The sequence below is a fragment of the Corticium candelabrum genome, chromosome 8 (genome assembly GCF_963422355.1).
Source record: "Corticium candelabrum chromosome 8, ooCorCand1.1, whole genome shotgun sequence".
Taxonomy (NCBI): Eukaryota; Metazoa; Porifera; class Homoscleromorpha; order Homosclerophorida; family Plakinidae; genus Corticium; species Corticium candelabrum.
Window position 1 is genome coordinate 1,505,067 of NC_085092.1, and position 14,901 is coordinate 1,519,967.

General features: G+C 41.1%; 2 protein-coding genes across 4 annotated transcripts; one reads left to right on the plus strand and one right to left on the minus strand.

Annotated features, from left to right (window-relative positions):
* Positions 1 to 891: 891 nt before the first annotated feature.
* On the minus strand, positions 892 to 1,814 carry LOC134183653 (tyrosine-protein phosphatase non-receptor type 14-like). The gene is made up of 3 exons (XM_062651239.1): positions 1,189 to 1,814; positions 1,048 to 1,111; positions 892 to 972 (listed from the first exon to the last, which is right to left on the minus strand). Exons 1-3 carry the CDS (start codon positions 1,812 to 1,814, stop codon positions 892 to 894), a joined length of 771 nt encoding a protein of 256 aa, XP_062507223.1.
* LOC134183494 (monoacylglycerol/Diacylglycerol O-acyltransferase-like) lies at positions 1,740 to 9,834 on the plus strand. 3 transcript variants are annotated; one of them, XM_062651046.1, is made up of 6 exons: positions 1,740 to 1,975; positions 2,837 to 3,004; positions 7,604 to 7,674; positions 7,743 to 7,865; positions 9,361 to 9,437; positions 9,509 to 9,834. In XM_062651046.1, the coding sequence occupies exons 1-5, from the start codon at positions 1,900 to 1,902 to the stop codon at positions 9,403 to 9,405; spliced, it is 483 nt and encodes a 160-aa protein (XP_062507030.1). In that variant the 5' UTR covers positions 1,740 to 1,899; the 3' UTR covers positions 9,406 to 9,437; positions 9,509 to 9,834. The 3 variants fall into 3 exon arrangements, with proteins under 3 accessions (XP_062507030.1, XP_062507029.1, XP_062507032.1); XM_062651045.1 differs by lacking the exon at positions 1,740 to 1,975 and adding an exon at positions 2,133 to 2,357; XM_062651048.1 differs by lacking the exons at positions 1,740 to 1,975; positions 7,604 to 7,674; positions 7,743 to 7,865; positions 9,361 to 9,437; positions 9,509 to 9,834 and adding exons at positions 2,133 to 2,357; positions 3,279 to 3,593.
* Positions 9,835 to 14,901: the final 5,067 nt, after the last annotated feature.

Consider the following 14,901-nt stretch of genomic DNA (forward strand, 5'->3'; position numbering starts at 1 on the left):
CAAAACTACAGTGTCAGACAGCTACAGGACGGTCTCACTAGACGGGTTCATTGCAACCTCTTGAAAAATGCTATTGTCGTCCGCATGATCAGTACATGCAGCTACCTGAAATCCCAGAAACAGAAGAAAAAAACAGAAAAGCAAAGCAAAGACGAAAGAGAAGAAACGACACATCAAGGAAACCAGCCAGTAACGAACACAGCAGGTACGGAAGACCCACCGCGGTAGTGGACCACTCAGAGATGAGCATCAACACCGAGCTCAGTCAAACCGTTCCTACGTCATCAATCCCTCGACAGCCACGCGTTCGTTGTCAGCCAGTCTGGGTAAAAGGCTACGTCGTAGAGCCTCCTACCTAACTGTTTACAATGACTGGTGAGATTTAGGTATATCTTACGTTAGTATACTGTTGAGATTTAGAATTATGCTTTTGGTAAGTGGGAAGGGATGGGACGTGTAGTAGCTATTACGAAGTGACTACATGCATGGTTGCTAAGTTTGCGAGCGAACTTTCTCTAGTGCGTGTATTCTGAATGTCCGTCCATCCGTCCGTCCTATAACTCTGGGGAATCATTTTTGCTAGTTTTGAAGAAGGTAAACATAAAGTTTACGTCATCTTGAGATATTTCTGTGGAAACTATATGCTCACTTATGTAACTGGGTTGCATGACCCCACAGGTAAGAGCATGCGCAAACGCATTCACTGTGCATGCAGTGATTGAGTCCTTAGAATGTGTTTTTGCATGTATGTTTGCTTCAGAAAAAAGTTCAGTATAGTTTCAGATTGAATACTCATTTTGCACACAAAATTGAGCTGTTTCATTGCATTGTCAATTGAAGATGAGTATATGTTAACCGTAGTCCCTAAAACAAACGTCGTACCTTTTAGAATCACTGTAAACTCATCCCCAGTTCTTTCCTGGCTGCCAGCATGTAATTGCAAAGGTCAATAACCATGTTGTGCACCACATTCTTGAGAGAAGACAACACCAGAAAACAAGTCCAAAAACATCAAGAACATGCCAATAGTGGAATTCAAGAGAACACCAGAAAACAAGTCCAAAAAAACACCAAGAACATGCCAATAATGGCTTCATGACCATAGAGCAAACTATAATGTATTCATGATTATAACACAACACAAACATAACTTGTATAGGTCTACCAAGCTTAGCTAAACATGTCTACTGCTTTTTGTGTTTCAGGTAGTCAAGCAACACTTGATGAACAAATCTGTATTGTTCAGGAGTTTCAACCAGTGCCATTCTTTGACTTCTTAAGAGTTTGAGGCAGTGTTGGATGCTGATAGGCTCATTGTGTTGCACTGCCGTAAGCAACAACTCTGTCAGGATAGTGACACCTGTACGACCAATTCCACCAATGCAGTGAACAACTGTTGGAGGCTTAAACGTATCATCATTTCCTCTTGCGCTGTTGGCTTGTCGACGAAGACTTCCAATTTCATTAATGAAAGCAATAAAAGTACTCAGACATTGTGGCACTCCAAAGTCTGGCCATCCAACAAATTCCAAATGCCACACAACTCTTTGTTCAGTCGAGGATGAGTGCGTAAGACAAAATCTTCGAGTGATGGTTGTTCCTGAATCAGTGAAGTACTGGCTCGTCACACAAAATGATCCATGCTGTACTGACGACTTACAATCGTCTGGTGGCCAATATTGGAAACACTCCGATGTAACCATGATGATCAGATTTACTTGATTCTCCCACGCCATCTGCCAAAAGTCTACAGTTGTCTCAGCCAATGGACCTTGAGCAGCAACGTAACGCATTTTCCGGCCTCCAACAGTCATTTCAATCTGACTCGCGTTGATGTAGTCACTCTTGCCCCTGCTCTCGTCTACATCCAATTTCACTCTTGTCTCTTCATATGGCCGAATGTTCGCGTATCTATTCTTTGTCTTCGCATCAGTATCAGAACAGTCTGCAATCATTTTGTCTGCACTCTTCGCAGGTATCGAAAAAAATTCTTTTATGTACTCCTTGCTCTCTAGAAGCGCGTAAATAACATCATACAGTTCCTTACGGTATGAAGATGAAACTTCATCTTCACCGGTCATGCACGCAGACATTGTTGCGCAAGCGCAAAACTTTGCGTATTTGTAGTCCCGGATATATCATGTATTGGTCGTGGTTACTTTGGATCATTTCCAGTCCTTTCTTTTATTTTCTTTTGTTTCCTGTTGTAATGACAGTGACGCTATATATTATAGCATTATGTCTGCACGTATACAAGTATCGTCACAAAATCAGAGAAGCTTACACTCACACAATATGGGATGGAGCCAGATACACTGTTGCAGCATTCTTCGATGGCCAGAGCCGTGTTTGGCATGGTACAACGTGCAATTTCACGATTTAGTCTTGAAGACAGGAAAGTCTTTGTGTGACAGAGGCTACGTATAGACTAATTAGCAATTAATGGCGATAATTATGTGATTATGATTGTATTTAGATAAATCAGCTGAAGAAATAATATTTGTTGTATGTAACTATGCCTTATTCCTGCACTAAGAGAGAGATATATTTGTAACTAAATTGAGTCCATGCTCATCAAGCTTTAGTAACAGTGTTGTTAGAAAATTGTATTTGATTGACTGATCTGTACTTGTTATTGTCTGTTCTTTTGTTTTGTATGTCCATGCTTATTGTTGTCTGTAGCTGTATGTAGTGCACCAGATTTCTGTGTGCAATGTAAGAATAATAATAATAATAATAAATCGAGACCCTGATGCTTGATTAATTAATTAAAATACAGCTATTGTCCTGAACTGGTAATTGATGCTAGAATGCTTGATGCTGTGTTGTTTTACAGGTTATGAAGTTGTTGGTTTGGAGAATATTCCTGAGAGAGGCGGGGCACTTGTTGTTGCTTTTCACGGAGCTTTAGCGTTAGACATGTACTTCTTGATTTCAAGAGTGATGTTGGTGAAACACAGGCTTATGCAGTCTGTAGCAGACAGGTTCTTATTTCGTTGCTGGGGTGAGATGTGTGTGTGTGTGTGTGTGTGTGTGTGTGTGTGTGTGTGTGTGTGTGTGTGTGTGTGTGTGTGTGTTGTGGTCCCGGTTGTTGATGACAGTGCATGGAGTTTCAATTTCTTCGTGTTACCTCACCATGAAGATGCTGCCTTAGAATTATTCTATTCACCGAACTTTGGTATCATCTCATTGACAGTGGTGGTCAACACCAGCATGCTAGGAGTAGTATGAGTTGGGCTCAGTGCATCACCTAATGGTGTCACCCTCTGCATCCTTAGATTGTGCAGCTGCGGAGGTCTCGCAAGCTTAATTCTCAGCCTAAAAACGTTACACGAAGAATGAAGGCTAAGCGTTCGTCTCGATACTGGTACCTTACGACGTGGAACGTTCGATCCTTACTAGATGTAGACGGCTCTGACATATAGATATTAGTGTAATGTAAATTAGCTACTTTGTCCCTTTATGATTAAGGGGTAGTGTGGTCGGTTACGGCAGCGATGGATAGTAGTAGTATTAGGAAGTAGAAACTTGATTGCTACCTTGTTAGCTACTTAGCTATTATTGTATACTTAGTCAATCATTGCATTTATCAAATACACCATGTCTTTCAGCTTGCAGTAGTTGAATTTTAGAGTTAGATATGTGTTTAATGTAATTGTTTTGCGTATGTTGCGTACAGTACCTTTGCTTAATTGTTTGTCTTGTATGATAGAGTTTGATTTTCAAATACACCAGTTCTCACAGTATTAGTAGTATTCATAGTATATGTACGTAGTACTTTTATTCAAATACACTATGTCTCACAGTAGTAGTAGTATGTCTTTCTTCTAAGTAAGTAGTAGTAAGATTGTTGTTCTGGATCAGCTGGTCCATCAGGATTGGACACTGCGATGTTGAAGAGTCTTTGCATCAGTTTTAAAGGCTCTTTCAATCTTTTGTGTGATGCTCTTGCTTCATTTGCAAGGCGTTTAGCATCTGAATGTGTAGATTCAAAGGGAGTTGCTGCTTTCTTTGCTTGTTGTTTAATACCACTGAACAAGAATTCAGGTGTCTAACCTGTTGGTGTCTGTGACGTCATTCGCAAAGTTGTTGAAAAGGCCATCTTCTCAGTAATAGGAGGTGATGATATTCAGTCAGTAACAGAAGCAATACAACTTTGTGCTGGACAACAAGGACATTGTGGCCCAGCCGTGCATGCAATGCAGAAAATCTACGACAATGATGATGCTGATAGCATTCTTTTGGTTGACGCTACAAACACTTTCGACAGCCTAAACAGACAAGCAGCCTTACATAACATCTCTACTTCCTGCCCTGCAATTGACACCATGCTTGTCAATTGCTACTGAAAACCATCTTTGCTCTTTGTTGGAGGTGAAACAATTTCATCTCAGGAAGGAACTATTCAGGGAGATCCCTTAGCGATGGCCATGTATACTCTGGCCACTGTGCCACTCATCAAAAATACAAACAGATGGCAGCAACAAGTCTGGGCTGATGATGCTGCAGTTGGAGGAAATATAAACTCTACATTTGAATGATGGAAGCAATTACAGGAATTGGGTCCAAAATTTGGTTACTTTCCTAATGCCAAGAAGTCCTGGTGCTTGTTAAACCTAATTTTGAACAAGGATCGTGAGATTTTTCAGAACACAAACATCAACATTACAACCACTGGTCGATGTTACCTCGGACCACCACTAGGATCTGCAGCCTTCCGTCAAAGCTTGCATTAATAATCAAGTCTCAGTCACTTGTTGCATACTCTGCACTAATCCATGGACTTCAAGGAAAATGGCCTTATGCTCTCAGGTCAAGCCAATTTCATCTCTTGAGACATTAGAACCATTGGAAGCTAGCATCAGAAACACACTCATTCCGGCTCTCACCAGTCTCAGCAGTCTAAGAGATGATATCAGACACCTGATGGCCCTTTCTGTCCAGCTTGGCGGTCTCAGAATACTAAACCTTACATCAATGGTGACAGAGTTTTCCTATTCTGAAAAGATAACTGCACCACTTGTTGAGCACATTCTTTTGCAGCAGTTTGACCTATTTGATGTCAGTCACCAAAACATTTGATAAAGACTAACGTTCAAATATTGAAACAACATTTAACCAAAGCAAAAGTTGATATACTGCTGAAGGGGTCCGTTGAACTGTTGTTCTTCCTAAATATATCTGCTTTTCGAGATGCAATTCATTTCAGATATGAATGCCGTCCTCAACATCTAAGTGAGCTTTGTCCTTTTGATGCTTCCTTTACAGTTGATCATGCTCTGATTGTCATAAAGGTGGATTCATATCATTACAACGCAATGAAGTTCAAGACTTCCTTGGACAATTATTGGATGACATCTGCCATGATGTCTTGACTGAACCCACTTTACAGCTTTTGAACGGTGAAACTCTGTCTGGTCGCTCCTCTATCAAAGAAGACGAGGCACAATTAGACGTAGCAGCCAGTGGAGTGTGGATGGTTTGAAAAAAGTCTTTCGATTTTCGTGTATTCAACCCAAACTCTCCAACATACCAGCCATTGTCACTAGAATCATGCTACCAACGACATGAGCAAGAGAAGAGACACAAGTATGAACAACGAATCACTAGAATTGAAATGCCTCCTTTACTCCAATTGTTCTATCTTGTACCGGAGAAACAAGTAAAACCACATCTACTTTCCTGAAGAGACTTGCTTCGTCGGTGGCTGACAAAGAGATACTTCTTATGGGTCCACCATTCACTGGATCAGATGTTGACTTGGCTTCTCACTTATCAGAGCAGCAGTTACCTGTCTTAGAGGATGTCGTGCAAGACAATTCAGCAACAACATCAAGGTTAACATTGCAGTAGCTATTGCCGAGGGTCGTTTGTCGGTCTCTTAATTAGCAGTAGTAAATACACAATGTCTTTCAGTAGTAAGAATTTGATTGCTGCTTTAGTTGTTAGCTACTTTGCTGTGAATGTATACTTAGCCTAGTGCTGCATTTGTCAAATACACCATGTGTTTCAGTAGTAGTGGTATGTTAGTGTGTGTGTCGGTGTGTATGCATGTACGTGTGTCTGTGTCGGGGTGTATGTGTGTGGTATTGCATGAACTACATGTTTACTAGCTTGTTGTCATTTCTGAATATAAGTATGTTTTTATGGTGATATATACTGAAATTGGCACCAGTCAAATTTGCATTTGTTGTTGTATTGTTTGTGGAATTAATTTGCATCAATTTATTTCTAATAGAACGTATTTTTACAATAATAATAATAATAATAATAATAATAATCAAGTGCATGGCTTGTCGCTTTACTGCACAGCTGCAGAGGAGTCTTGCTTCGGACGACAAGTCGCAGAGCTTACACAGGAATGCATCCATCTTGGTTGAAGGTGGCTTCGAGCAAGTGCCTGAAACAGATGCGAGACATTACCGTACGTGTTGCAGTTCTCTTCGTGTGCGGTCCTGGAGCACGAAGCCTATGCACGTGCAGTATCGCCGTCTCACTGAGCAACCGCCTGTGGACATGAAAGAGACCTACGGATGGCTAACGGCAGCGAATCTTCCTGCTGCAACTGAGGGACTGGTTGTTGCTGCTCAAGACCAAGCTCTTCGGACTCGGTACTATGAGCTCAAGATTCTACATCGTGATATCAGTCCTACTTGCCGCATGTGCAGTGTAGGCCTGGAATCAGTCGACCACATTGTGGCAGGCTGTAGTGCTTTGGCATCGACGGACTACACGATCGACACAATCAGGTGGCCTCCATCATTCACTGGGATGTTTGTCACCATTTTGGGGTTCCAGTGGAGAGCAGATGGTACCGGCATCATCCTGATAGGCTTGTGGAGACGGATGACATTACTATGATGTGGGATACCATCATCCCCACTACCAGGAAGATCAAAGCCAATCGTCCAGACGTCTGTCTCAGAAATAAGAAGACAAACACTTGTCTTCTTATTGATATCAGCTGTCCTGCTGATGGCAACATTGGCAAGAAACATGCTGAGAAGTTGGCGAAGTAAAGCGACTTGCGAGTGGAGATAAGCCGCATGTGGCATTGTGGAACACTGGTGGTTCCGGTGGTCTTGGGAGCTTTGGGCACAGTGCACGCAGGTATTGCACGGTGGCTGGACATTATTCCAGGTCATTACAACCTGCAGCACTTACAGAAAACAGTGCTTCTGGGATCTACTCTGATCCTTTGTAAAGTCATGTCTTCTTTCTAGACAGCCGTGATGGTCTAAGTACTTCTGAAGCAGGGTTTGGTTCCGGTACTTGTAATAGACTTTACAAACCAGACTGATCTGGTTGAGCACGGCACATAATATTTATTTCTATCGCATTACACACAGTAACAGTAATGCAATATTAAACATTACTCTTGTTTCTGAAGTGTTATCAAATGCTTGCAATTTCGCAAGTAAACTAAATGATGACCACGACACTTGAAAGTTCAGTCAGTCAATCTCAGAGTGACAGAGCTTAAATCAGTTAATCACACATTCGAAAGTTAACTTTTCTATTAAATTAATTGTGTACATGGCAACTGGTGTGTTACAGTGTAGGTTACATATTTTTTATGTGTCATTATTCGATTGCATTTCAGGTCTTGGTCCGTTTCTACAGCTGTGTGGTGTCATACCTGGTACAAGAGATCAAGCATTGCAATGCCTCAAAGTCTGTCTTTCTAATGTTTATCCTTACTTCTTGCATTGAAATAGAATTCTCTGTTGATATGCTGGCAGTCTGGCTCACTGCTGTGCATTGCTCCTGGTGGAGTAAGGGAAGCTTTGTTTTCTGGAAAGGAATACGAAATTCTATGGGGACAGAGGTCTGGCTTTGCACAAGTTGCTATTGCAGCTGGAGTGGTATGTGTTGTATACATTAATATAATACTGGTACTAATATAGTTGCGATTTATCTAATGATGACAGTCTTAATACGGGATTGTTGTATGTTTTTCTGTCTTTAGTCGTATTTTAATTGTTAAATACCTACTTGAAGCACTAACTGCTAAACCCTTGGCTGCTACAACTGATTTTGGCCAGCAACAACACTGAACAGCTGCTAATCAACACCAGGGACATGATCACATCACCTGGCATGTTAACTAATGCCAGCGATAACAATGTGTGAACAACGGGTTGCAGATGAACTGTGAAGCAAGCAAAATGTTACAAGTCAGCTACACTTTAACAACATGTAGTAAGACCTGAAGCTTACCAATGACTTTGTTCCAATAACACAGTATGAATGATTGTACAGGAACTGATTTCCTCAACCACAATCACATTGTCTGGCATGCTAATTAACACCAGCAATAACAATTAGCGCATGCACTGTATTCCAATTGGCCGGGCATTTGTTCGTCTACAGAGGCATTGCTGTAACCCTCCTCTGGTTAATGAAATTACTGTGCTCAACCAGAGCAGTCTGGTCCTTAGTTAAGGTTTATTGCGAATAATGGCAATAGACCCTGTATTAGACCATCATGGCTATCTAAATTTCAGACAGATGACATGACTTTTATAGGATCCAAGTATATCCAAGAAGCATAATTTCTGTATGTACTACATGTTGCGATTACCTTGAAATAATGTCCAGTCACCATGGATACTAACAGAACCCTCAAGGTCTGAGAATGTTACATGTTGCTTACCTCCACTGCCTACAACCAGTCCAGTAAAGGTAACACATACGAAGGTACTAAGTAGAATATCATCTGATGGTGATATTTGTCAGTCTGTTAATCATAAACCTCTCGACATGTTTCTTCACTGGACATCTGATAACGATAAGGGTAAAGGTGTTTCTCTTTTATTTCTGACAAGATGTTTGGATGGTTAGTGTTGACCTTCTTAGCAGGTTGTCATTTGTCTTCCACAAGTCTATCAGGAGTATGCCAGTACAATGTGCTCTTCAGGAATTCCTAAATAACAACAGAGATTTGAGTGAATGATGGACGTTACCTAAATTTGTTTGTCAGTGTAGTCCCTTGATGCAACAATTTGCTCAACAGTCTTTAGGTCTGCACTGCGATTACTTCTAATAGGACTGTCATTGTAATGCAGAATACTATCCTCACAGTGTCGAGTCTGAAGAACTTGGTCTCGACAGTTGCAAAATTGGTTGTAAATCAGAGATGGTCTTTGATGAAAGATAGATGCCATACATGATAGGTGCATAGCTAAATTGGTTGTAAAGCATAGGCAGCTACATGTTGCAGGCATTGCATCTGAGTGGGCACTATTGTATTATTTATTTAAACAGAAAACAACTACAAACAATACTGAGTACCAAACTAGATTCTTTTTGGCCACTCTAGAACAAGGCTTTAATTAAGTGTCACACATTAACATGTAGGTAACTACGTGTATGAACAAACGGCCCACAGCCGGGTTGACCTGAAACTGTTGCCGGGGATGACCAAACTCTTACCTGTAAGTAAGGATTACCTGATTGAGATGGAGAGTCTTGAGAATTACAACCTTCTGCATTGTTGGTGTTTCAGTTTTCAATACACAAGCTATCTAACTACATTTTCATCACAAGTTTTCACAACCTACTACTACTACTGTAGTGGGTTGTGAAAACTTGTCAATGTCGTAATCAATGTCGCATTGGATTTGCCTTATTACGTGCATCCATCATGTGTCTCAGAGGCTGCACAACAAGAACACCTACCAACAAAGACATACTCTTGGCTTCGGCTGAGAGTAGACTACCTTGCAGTAGTTGAATTTTAGACTTAGATATGTGTTTAATGTAATCGTTTTGCGATGTTGTGTACAGTACCTTTGCTTAATTGTTTGTCTTGTATGATAGAGTTTGATTTTCAAATACACCAGTTCTCAGTCACTACTACTTTTTAGTAGTAGTAGTAGTATATTTGAATAAATCATAGTACGATACATTTCAACAAACTAAATATTATTAATGGTATTTTATTTCTAAAACATGAAAAAAACACCCAGGTGCAGCAAAACAAACAAACAATGACAACACACTAACCATATTTACCATGGCCGCCACCTATTCATTTAGGTGGGCCTCACTCTCAACAAGTCCTACTACTACTACTGAGAGACATAGTGTATTTGAATAAAAGTACTACGTACATATACTATGAATAAAATATACATACACTAATGTGTCCACAAAGTTTACTACTACGACTGTTAGGCAACACAACAACTAGGTAGCGACATTCTGCATGCCCAGAGACATGATACTACTGAGAGACATAGTGTATTTGAATAAAAGTACTACGTACATATACTATGAATAAAATATACATACACTAATGTGTCCACAAAGTTTATTACTACGACTGTAAGGAAACACAACAACTAGGTAGCGACATTCTGCATGCCAGAGACATGATATATTCAATTAACAGTAAGACAAACCACTCTCAGCAGAAGCCAAGAGTATATTGTTGTTAGTGATTGGGCGCTTTGTTTTGGATCTGCACCCCCTGATACACATAACTGCAGATCGAAGTAATGCAAAGCTTAGTCGACATCTGACCCAGCACAGTTTTGTACTGTAGGCCATTTCCTGCTTTTCTGAGACGAGAGATGACAGTCGTTTCAGGAATGTTGATGTTAAGTTGCTTGCTCCTCCTGTGCAAGAGAATATCAGTGGTGTGAAAGAAGCTTGTTCGACTCTTCTGATTTGAGCCTCGTATTTATGTTTCTTTTCTTGCTCTTGTTTTCTGTACAGAGATGATATTGCTGATGATCTATATGACTGAGCATGAGGATTGAAGATTCTGACATCAAAGTAGGTTTTCTGAAATCTACCACCCCAGAAACTGGACGTGGAGATGTCAAGTCTGGCTTCATCATCAGTGCTGTTACTCTTCTGAGGCAGTATCTCCAGTCAGTTTTTGTAAAATTGGTTCTTTCTGGACATCATGACAGACATCATCCAATAGGTTTGCCACAATGTCTCGAGTCTCATTGTGCCTCAGTGTTGGAAATCCACCGGTAGGACATGAGAGTGAGTGATCAACTGAGAAATAGTCTCCACAAGGGCAGAAATCAGGTAGAAATGCTGGTCGCCAGCCATAGCGTAGACATAGTGCGTCATGAAACTCAGATTTTGTCAGAAGAAAACTATGCTCTTCTATAGGTAGAGCTGTCAGTCACACAATAGCACCTTTCTCTTTGGCTAAATCAACAGCACGTTTGAGATTTGTATTGAGGTTGGCAGAAACTTCCTCATCAGTGACATTGATGACAAGATTTTTCTGACGTTTGACTGAGGCTTTCAATATGCTTTGTTGTTGTGAAACCTCCTCAGTCATTTGATTTTGCTGCTGAAGAATGAGCTTGGTAAGAGGCTCTGTAACTTTCAAGGAGTAAGCAGACTCTCTGTGTAGAGACAGAGGATCAATGATTCCAAGTCCACCTCGTCGAGCTGGAAGAGCAAATACTTTTCTTATCATTTCTCCAGGTGCGGATTGACCCGTCAATGCAGGAATTAGGTCTGAGTCGATTGCTTTAGTCAGTAGTTGCAGAAATTGGGCTAAGTTGCTGTTGGTCCTGGCCATATAGGTCCATTTACTGCTTACTCCATGAGTGAAAGCTGAGTAAGCTGCATGTGGCTGTGTCTTGGCAATGACAGAGAGACGTTCAATTTCCTTAGTCCAGTTTTCAACTTTGTTCTTGAGAAAAGTGTCACAGAATTTCTTGGTTTCTAGAGCAGCTCCTAAGTATTTCCTACCTTCCATAGTGATGTTGATATTTGTGTTTTCAAAGTGAGCTCTTGCTGCATCAATGTTTCCTTCTTTAACTATCAGCCATGACTTCTTTGCATTAGGCAGGTAGCCAAAGGAAGAGCCAAATGTGTTGAGTTTATTCCACCATTGTTTTAAGAAGTTAAATTTTCCACCTGCTGCAGCGTCGTCAGCATACCAAACTTGTGTTGTCTCTTTTGTGCCAACCTTTGTCAAAAGAGGAACTGTTGCAAGGGCATACATTGGCATAGCCAATGGATCACCTTGAGTCGTGCCTTCTTTAGATATTAGAACTTCACCTCCAACAAATAGGAAAGACGGTTGACGGTATGTGTTGGCGAGCACCGGTAAGATAGCAGGACAGTTAACAGAAATATTCGCTAAAGCCACTTGACGGTTCAAGGTATTGAAAGCATTAGAAGCGTCTACAAGTAGGATTGCGTCTGTATTTGAATCATCAAAAAGACTTTGCATTGCATGTGTAGCAGACTCAACACCTGATAATTGGCCTGCACAAAGTTGAAGTGGTCCAGAAGCATTCAGTATGTCTGACTTTGCAATACTAAGGATGGTTTTGCCGATTATCCTTCTTACTGTTTCACAGATGCCAATTGGTCGAACTCCGGGTTTCTTGTCCAGTGGAATCAGACGACAACTCACCAAACCAGTAAGACCAATTGGATCAACAAATTCTGTTGAGATCCTGCGTGCTAGCAAAGCCAACGAAGTGCAGAGGTCCCTAGAAGGGCCTTGGAATTTTGTGCAAAGCCTTCTCCAGTCTGCAGCATTCAAACCAGAAGGACCAGCAGCACCCTTGCACTTCAAAGCCATGTTGCGGATTACCACTCCATCAAGCTGATCAAACAGGATTGCATGAACAGGAGGAGCTTGGAGACTTGGATCCAATACTGCATCTGGTACCAAAGGTGCAGGATCAGGAAGTTTTTTCTTCAATATTTCTCTTACTGGTTGGTGTGAACCATCATCAATGCATTCATCTAAAGATAGAACACCACAATCAGCCTCATTTGAGAGAAGTCTCCCTGCAGCCCTGACATCACCTTTTTCCATGTAATTTGCAAATTTTCGAGATGAATCCGTTTTCATGTTTGAACGACAGGACTGAGCTCGATTATCCAGATGTAATCGAATTGTTCTTGCTTCTCTAAGTAGACCTTGGATATCACCTTCCAGCCAGGATGCCATTCGTCATGTAAGACAAGATGCATGATCTCGGGGCTTCGATTTCATGTTAGGTCTTTGCAGCAAAGGTGTGGCATTACCATTGCAGCTGTGATTGCAACAGATTCCAAAGCAGTAGCTTCAGCATGAGCTTGAAATAGTCTGGCCAGTTCAGACACGAATTGTCTCCCAGATGTACCCCAAGGCACCTGAAACATGTTCTTTCTCCAATGAACAACTTCTTGATAAGCTTGATCAATCAGCGTACGAAAATGACCTCCATCTATAGAACCCCAAGTAAAATTGGGTAATGCCATTACTTGGTAGGTAGGCAACTTGTCCATCATTTCATCTATAGCACTTGAATTTGCCCCTTGATAAGATGTATATTTATCTACTAGTGGATTTGTCACCTGGTGTGGATCAGTTGATGAACATGTGTTTATCAGTTCTTGCACAGGACTGGAATTGTTGTTAGCTTTCACTTGAGCTTGAATTAGGTTGTTGGAAATGTCAAGCGACTCACTGAAGTGTGGAGGAGAATAGTGACAGTTGGAACCGCTGACAACCGAACTGTAAGATAGTGGTTTGTCTTGACAAGATCGTTGATTGATTGGCAACTGCATTAGCGTAGGTGACTGATAGTCAACACCTGACTTGATTGGCTTCTTCAAAGTTTCTGGAGGTGTTGCCGTTGGATCAATTATGGTTTGAACAGAAAGTGCCTTCCTTGGGTTTTTCTTGTAAGACAACGCAGTGACAGTTGTTGAGTGTTTCAGTTGATTTCCCCCTCGAGCCTTCCAATTCATGCAGCGGCTATGGTTGAGAGGATTGCAATTGGTGCACCTTTCGCTCAATTTAGCACAGCGACAGCTCTTGCAGCGACCAGTGCTGTTGCACAAGCAGCATTTAGATATCACAAAGAGGTCACTTGGCTGTCAAGAGACTCAAGAGCAGTAGTCAATTTCAAACCTCAAACCTTTACGCAGCAAAGTGAACTGGCAAAATAGTAGGAGAAGGTATAGACACCCAAAACAGATAGAATCAAACAAAACTTAGTGCTGTTCATGAACGGCGATTCAAACTGCCAACAATGAACCAGACAACGAGCGTCGGCTAACGTCAGCAAGTGTCCTACTACTACTACTACTAAAACTGCTTATCTTCTGAAAGAAGTATGTCATGATGTGGCAGTTGAACCGCTACTTCGACCACTGCATGGAGAACATTTTGATCAACACACCGCTAACACCAGTGACTATGCTAGAGCAGACATCTCTGCAAGAGGAGTGTGGAGGCGAGGAGAGAGAGCATTTTTCGATATCTGGGTATTTTATCCAAATGCCAAGTCCTATCGCCACCACTCTTCTCTTACATCAAGCTATGAAATACATGAAAATGAAAAAAGCGGGAATATGGTCAAAGAGTACGAGAAGTTGAGCATGGTTCCTTCACCCCACTCGTCTTCACATCTACAGGTGGTACAGGTCCTGAAGCAACAACATTCTATAAAAGAATTGCCAGTCTACTAACGACAAAGACGAATGAACATTATAGTACAGTGATGCAACTGATCCGATGTCGCATTAGCTGTGCATTGCTCCGATCAGCAATTATGTGCATTCGCGGCACAAGATCTTGTACTTACCATCCCATTGACGTAGACACTGTCAGGCTGATAACCAGTGAGGCTCACCTCACTGAGTAGACAATGTTTTTAATTTTAGTGTTTAGTAATTAACTGTTAGTTATTGTTATGTAGTAAGTAGTTAAATTAGCAAACTTTTGTTATGTGCTCAGCTTTCTTGTTAATGTTGCGGTTTATGTCATAGTGTTTAGTATCTACTACCTAATTGCCTCATTCAGTAGATTGTGACGTTGACTTAAGTAGGTTTGTTTAAACTACTACTACTACTACTACTACTGAGAAGATATGGTGTATTTGAAACAATAGCAGACTACGTATACATAAACGGCAA

Bases quoted from the DNA above. Each gene is read 5' to 3' on its own strand.
- LOC134183653 (XM_062651239.1), bottom strand. From the start codon at position 1,814: ATGACTGTTGGAGGCCGGAAAATGCGTTACGTTGCTGCTCAAGGTCCA. The intron at 1,112-1,188 runs GTAGACATGTTT...AATACATTATAG, and splicing joins TACCTGAAACACAAAAAGCA to TTTGCTCTATGGTCATGAAG. The intron at 973-1,047 runs GTGTTCTCTTGA...TCTTCTCTCAAG, and splicing joins TTTTTTGGACTTGTTTTCTG to AATGTGGTGCACAACATGGT.
- LOC134183494 (XM_062651045.1), top strand. From the start codon at position 2,141: ATGTATTGGTCGTGGTTACTTTGGATCATTTCCAGTCCTTTCTTTTAT. The intron at 7,675-7,742 runs GTCTGTCTTTCT...ATATGCTGGCAG, and splicing joins AAGCATTGCAATGCCTCAAA to TCTGGCTCACTGCTGTGCAT. The intron at 7,866-9,360 runs GTATGTGTTGTA...ATTAACATGTAG, and splicing joins TTGCTATTGCAGCTGGAGTG to GTAACTACGTGTATGAACAA.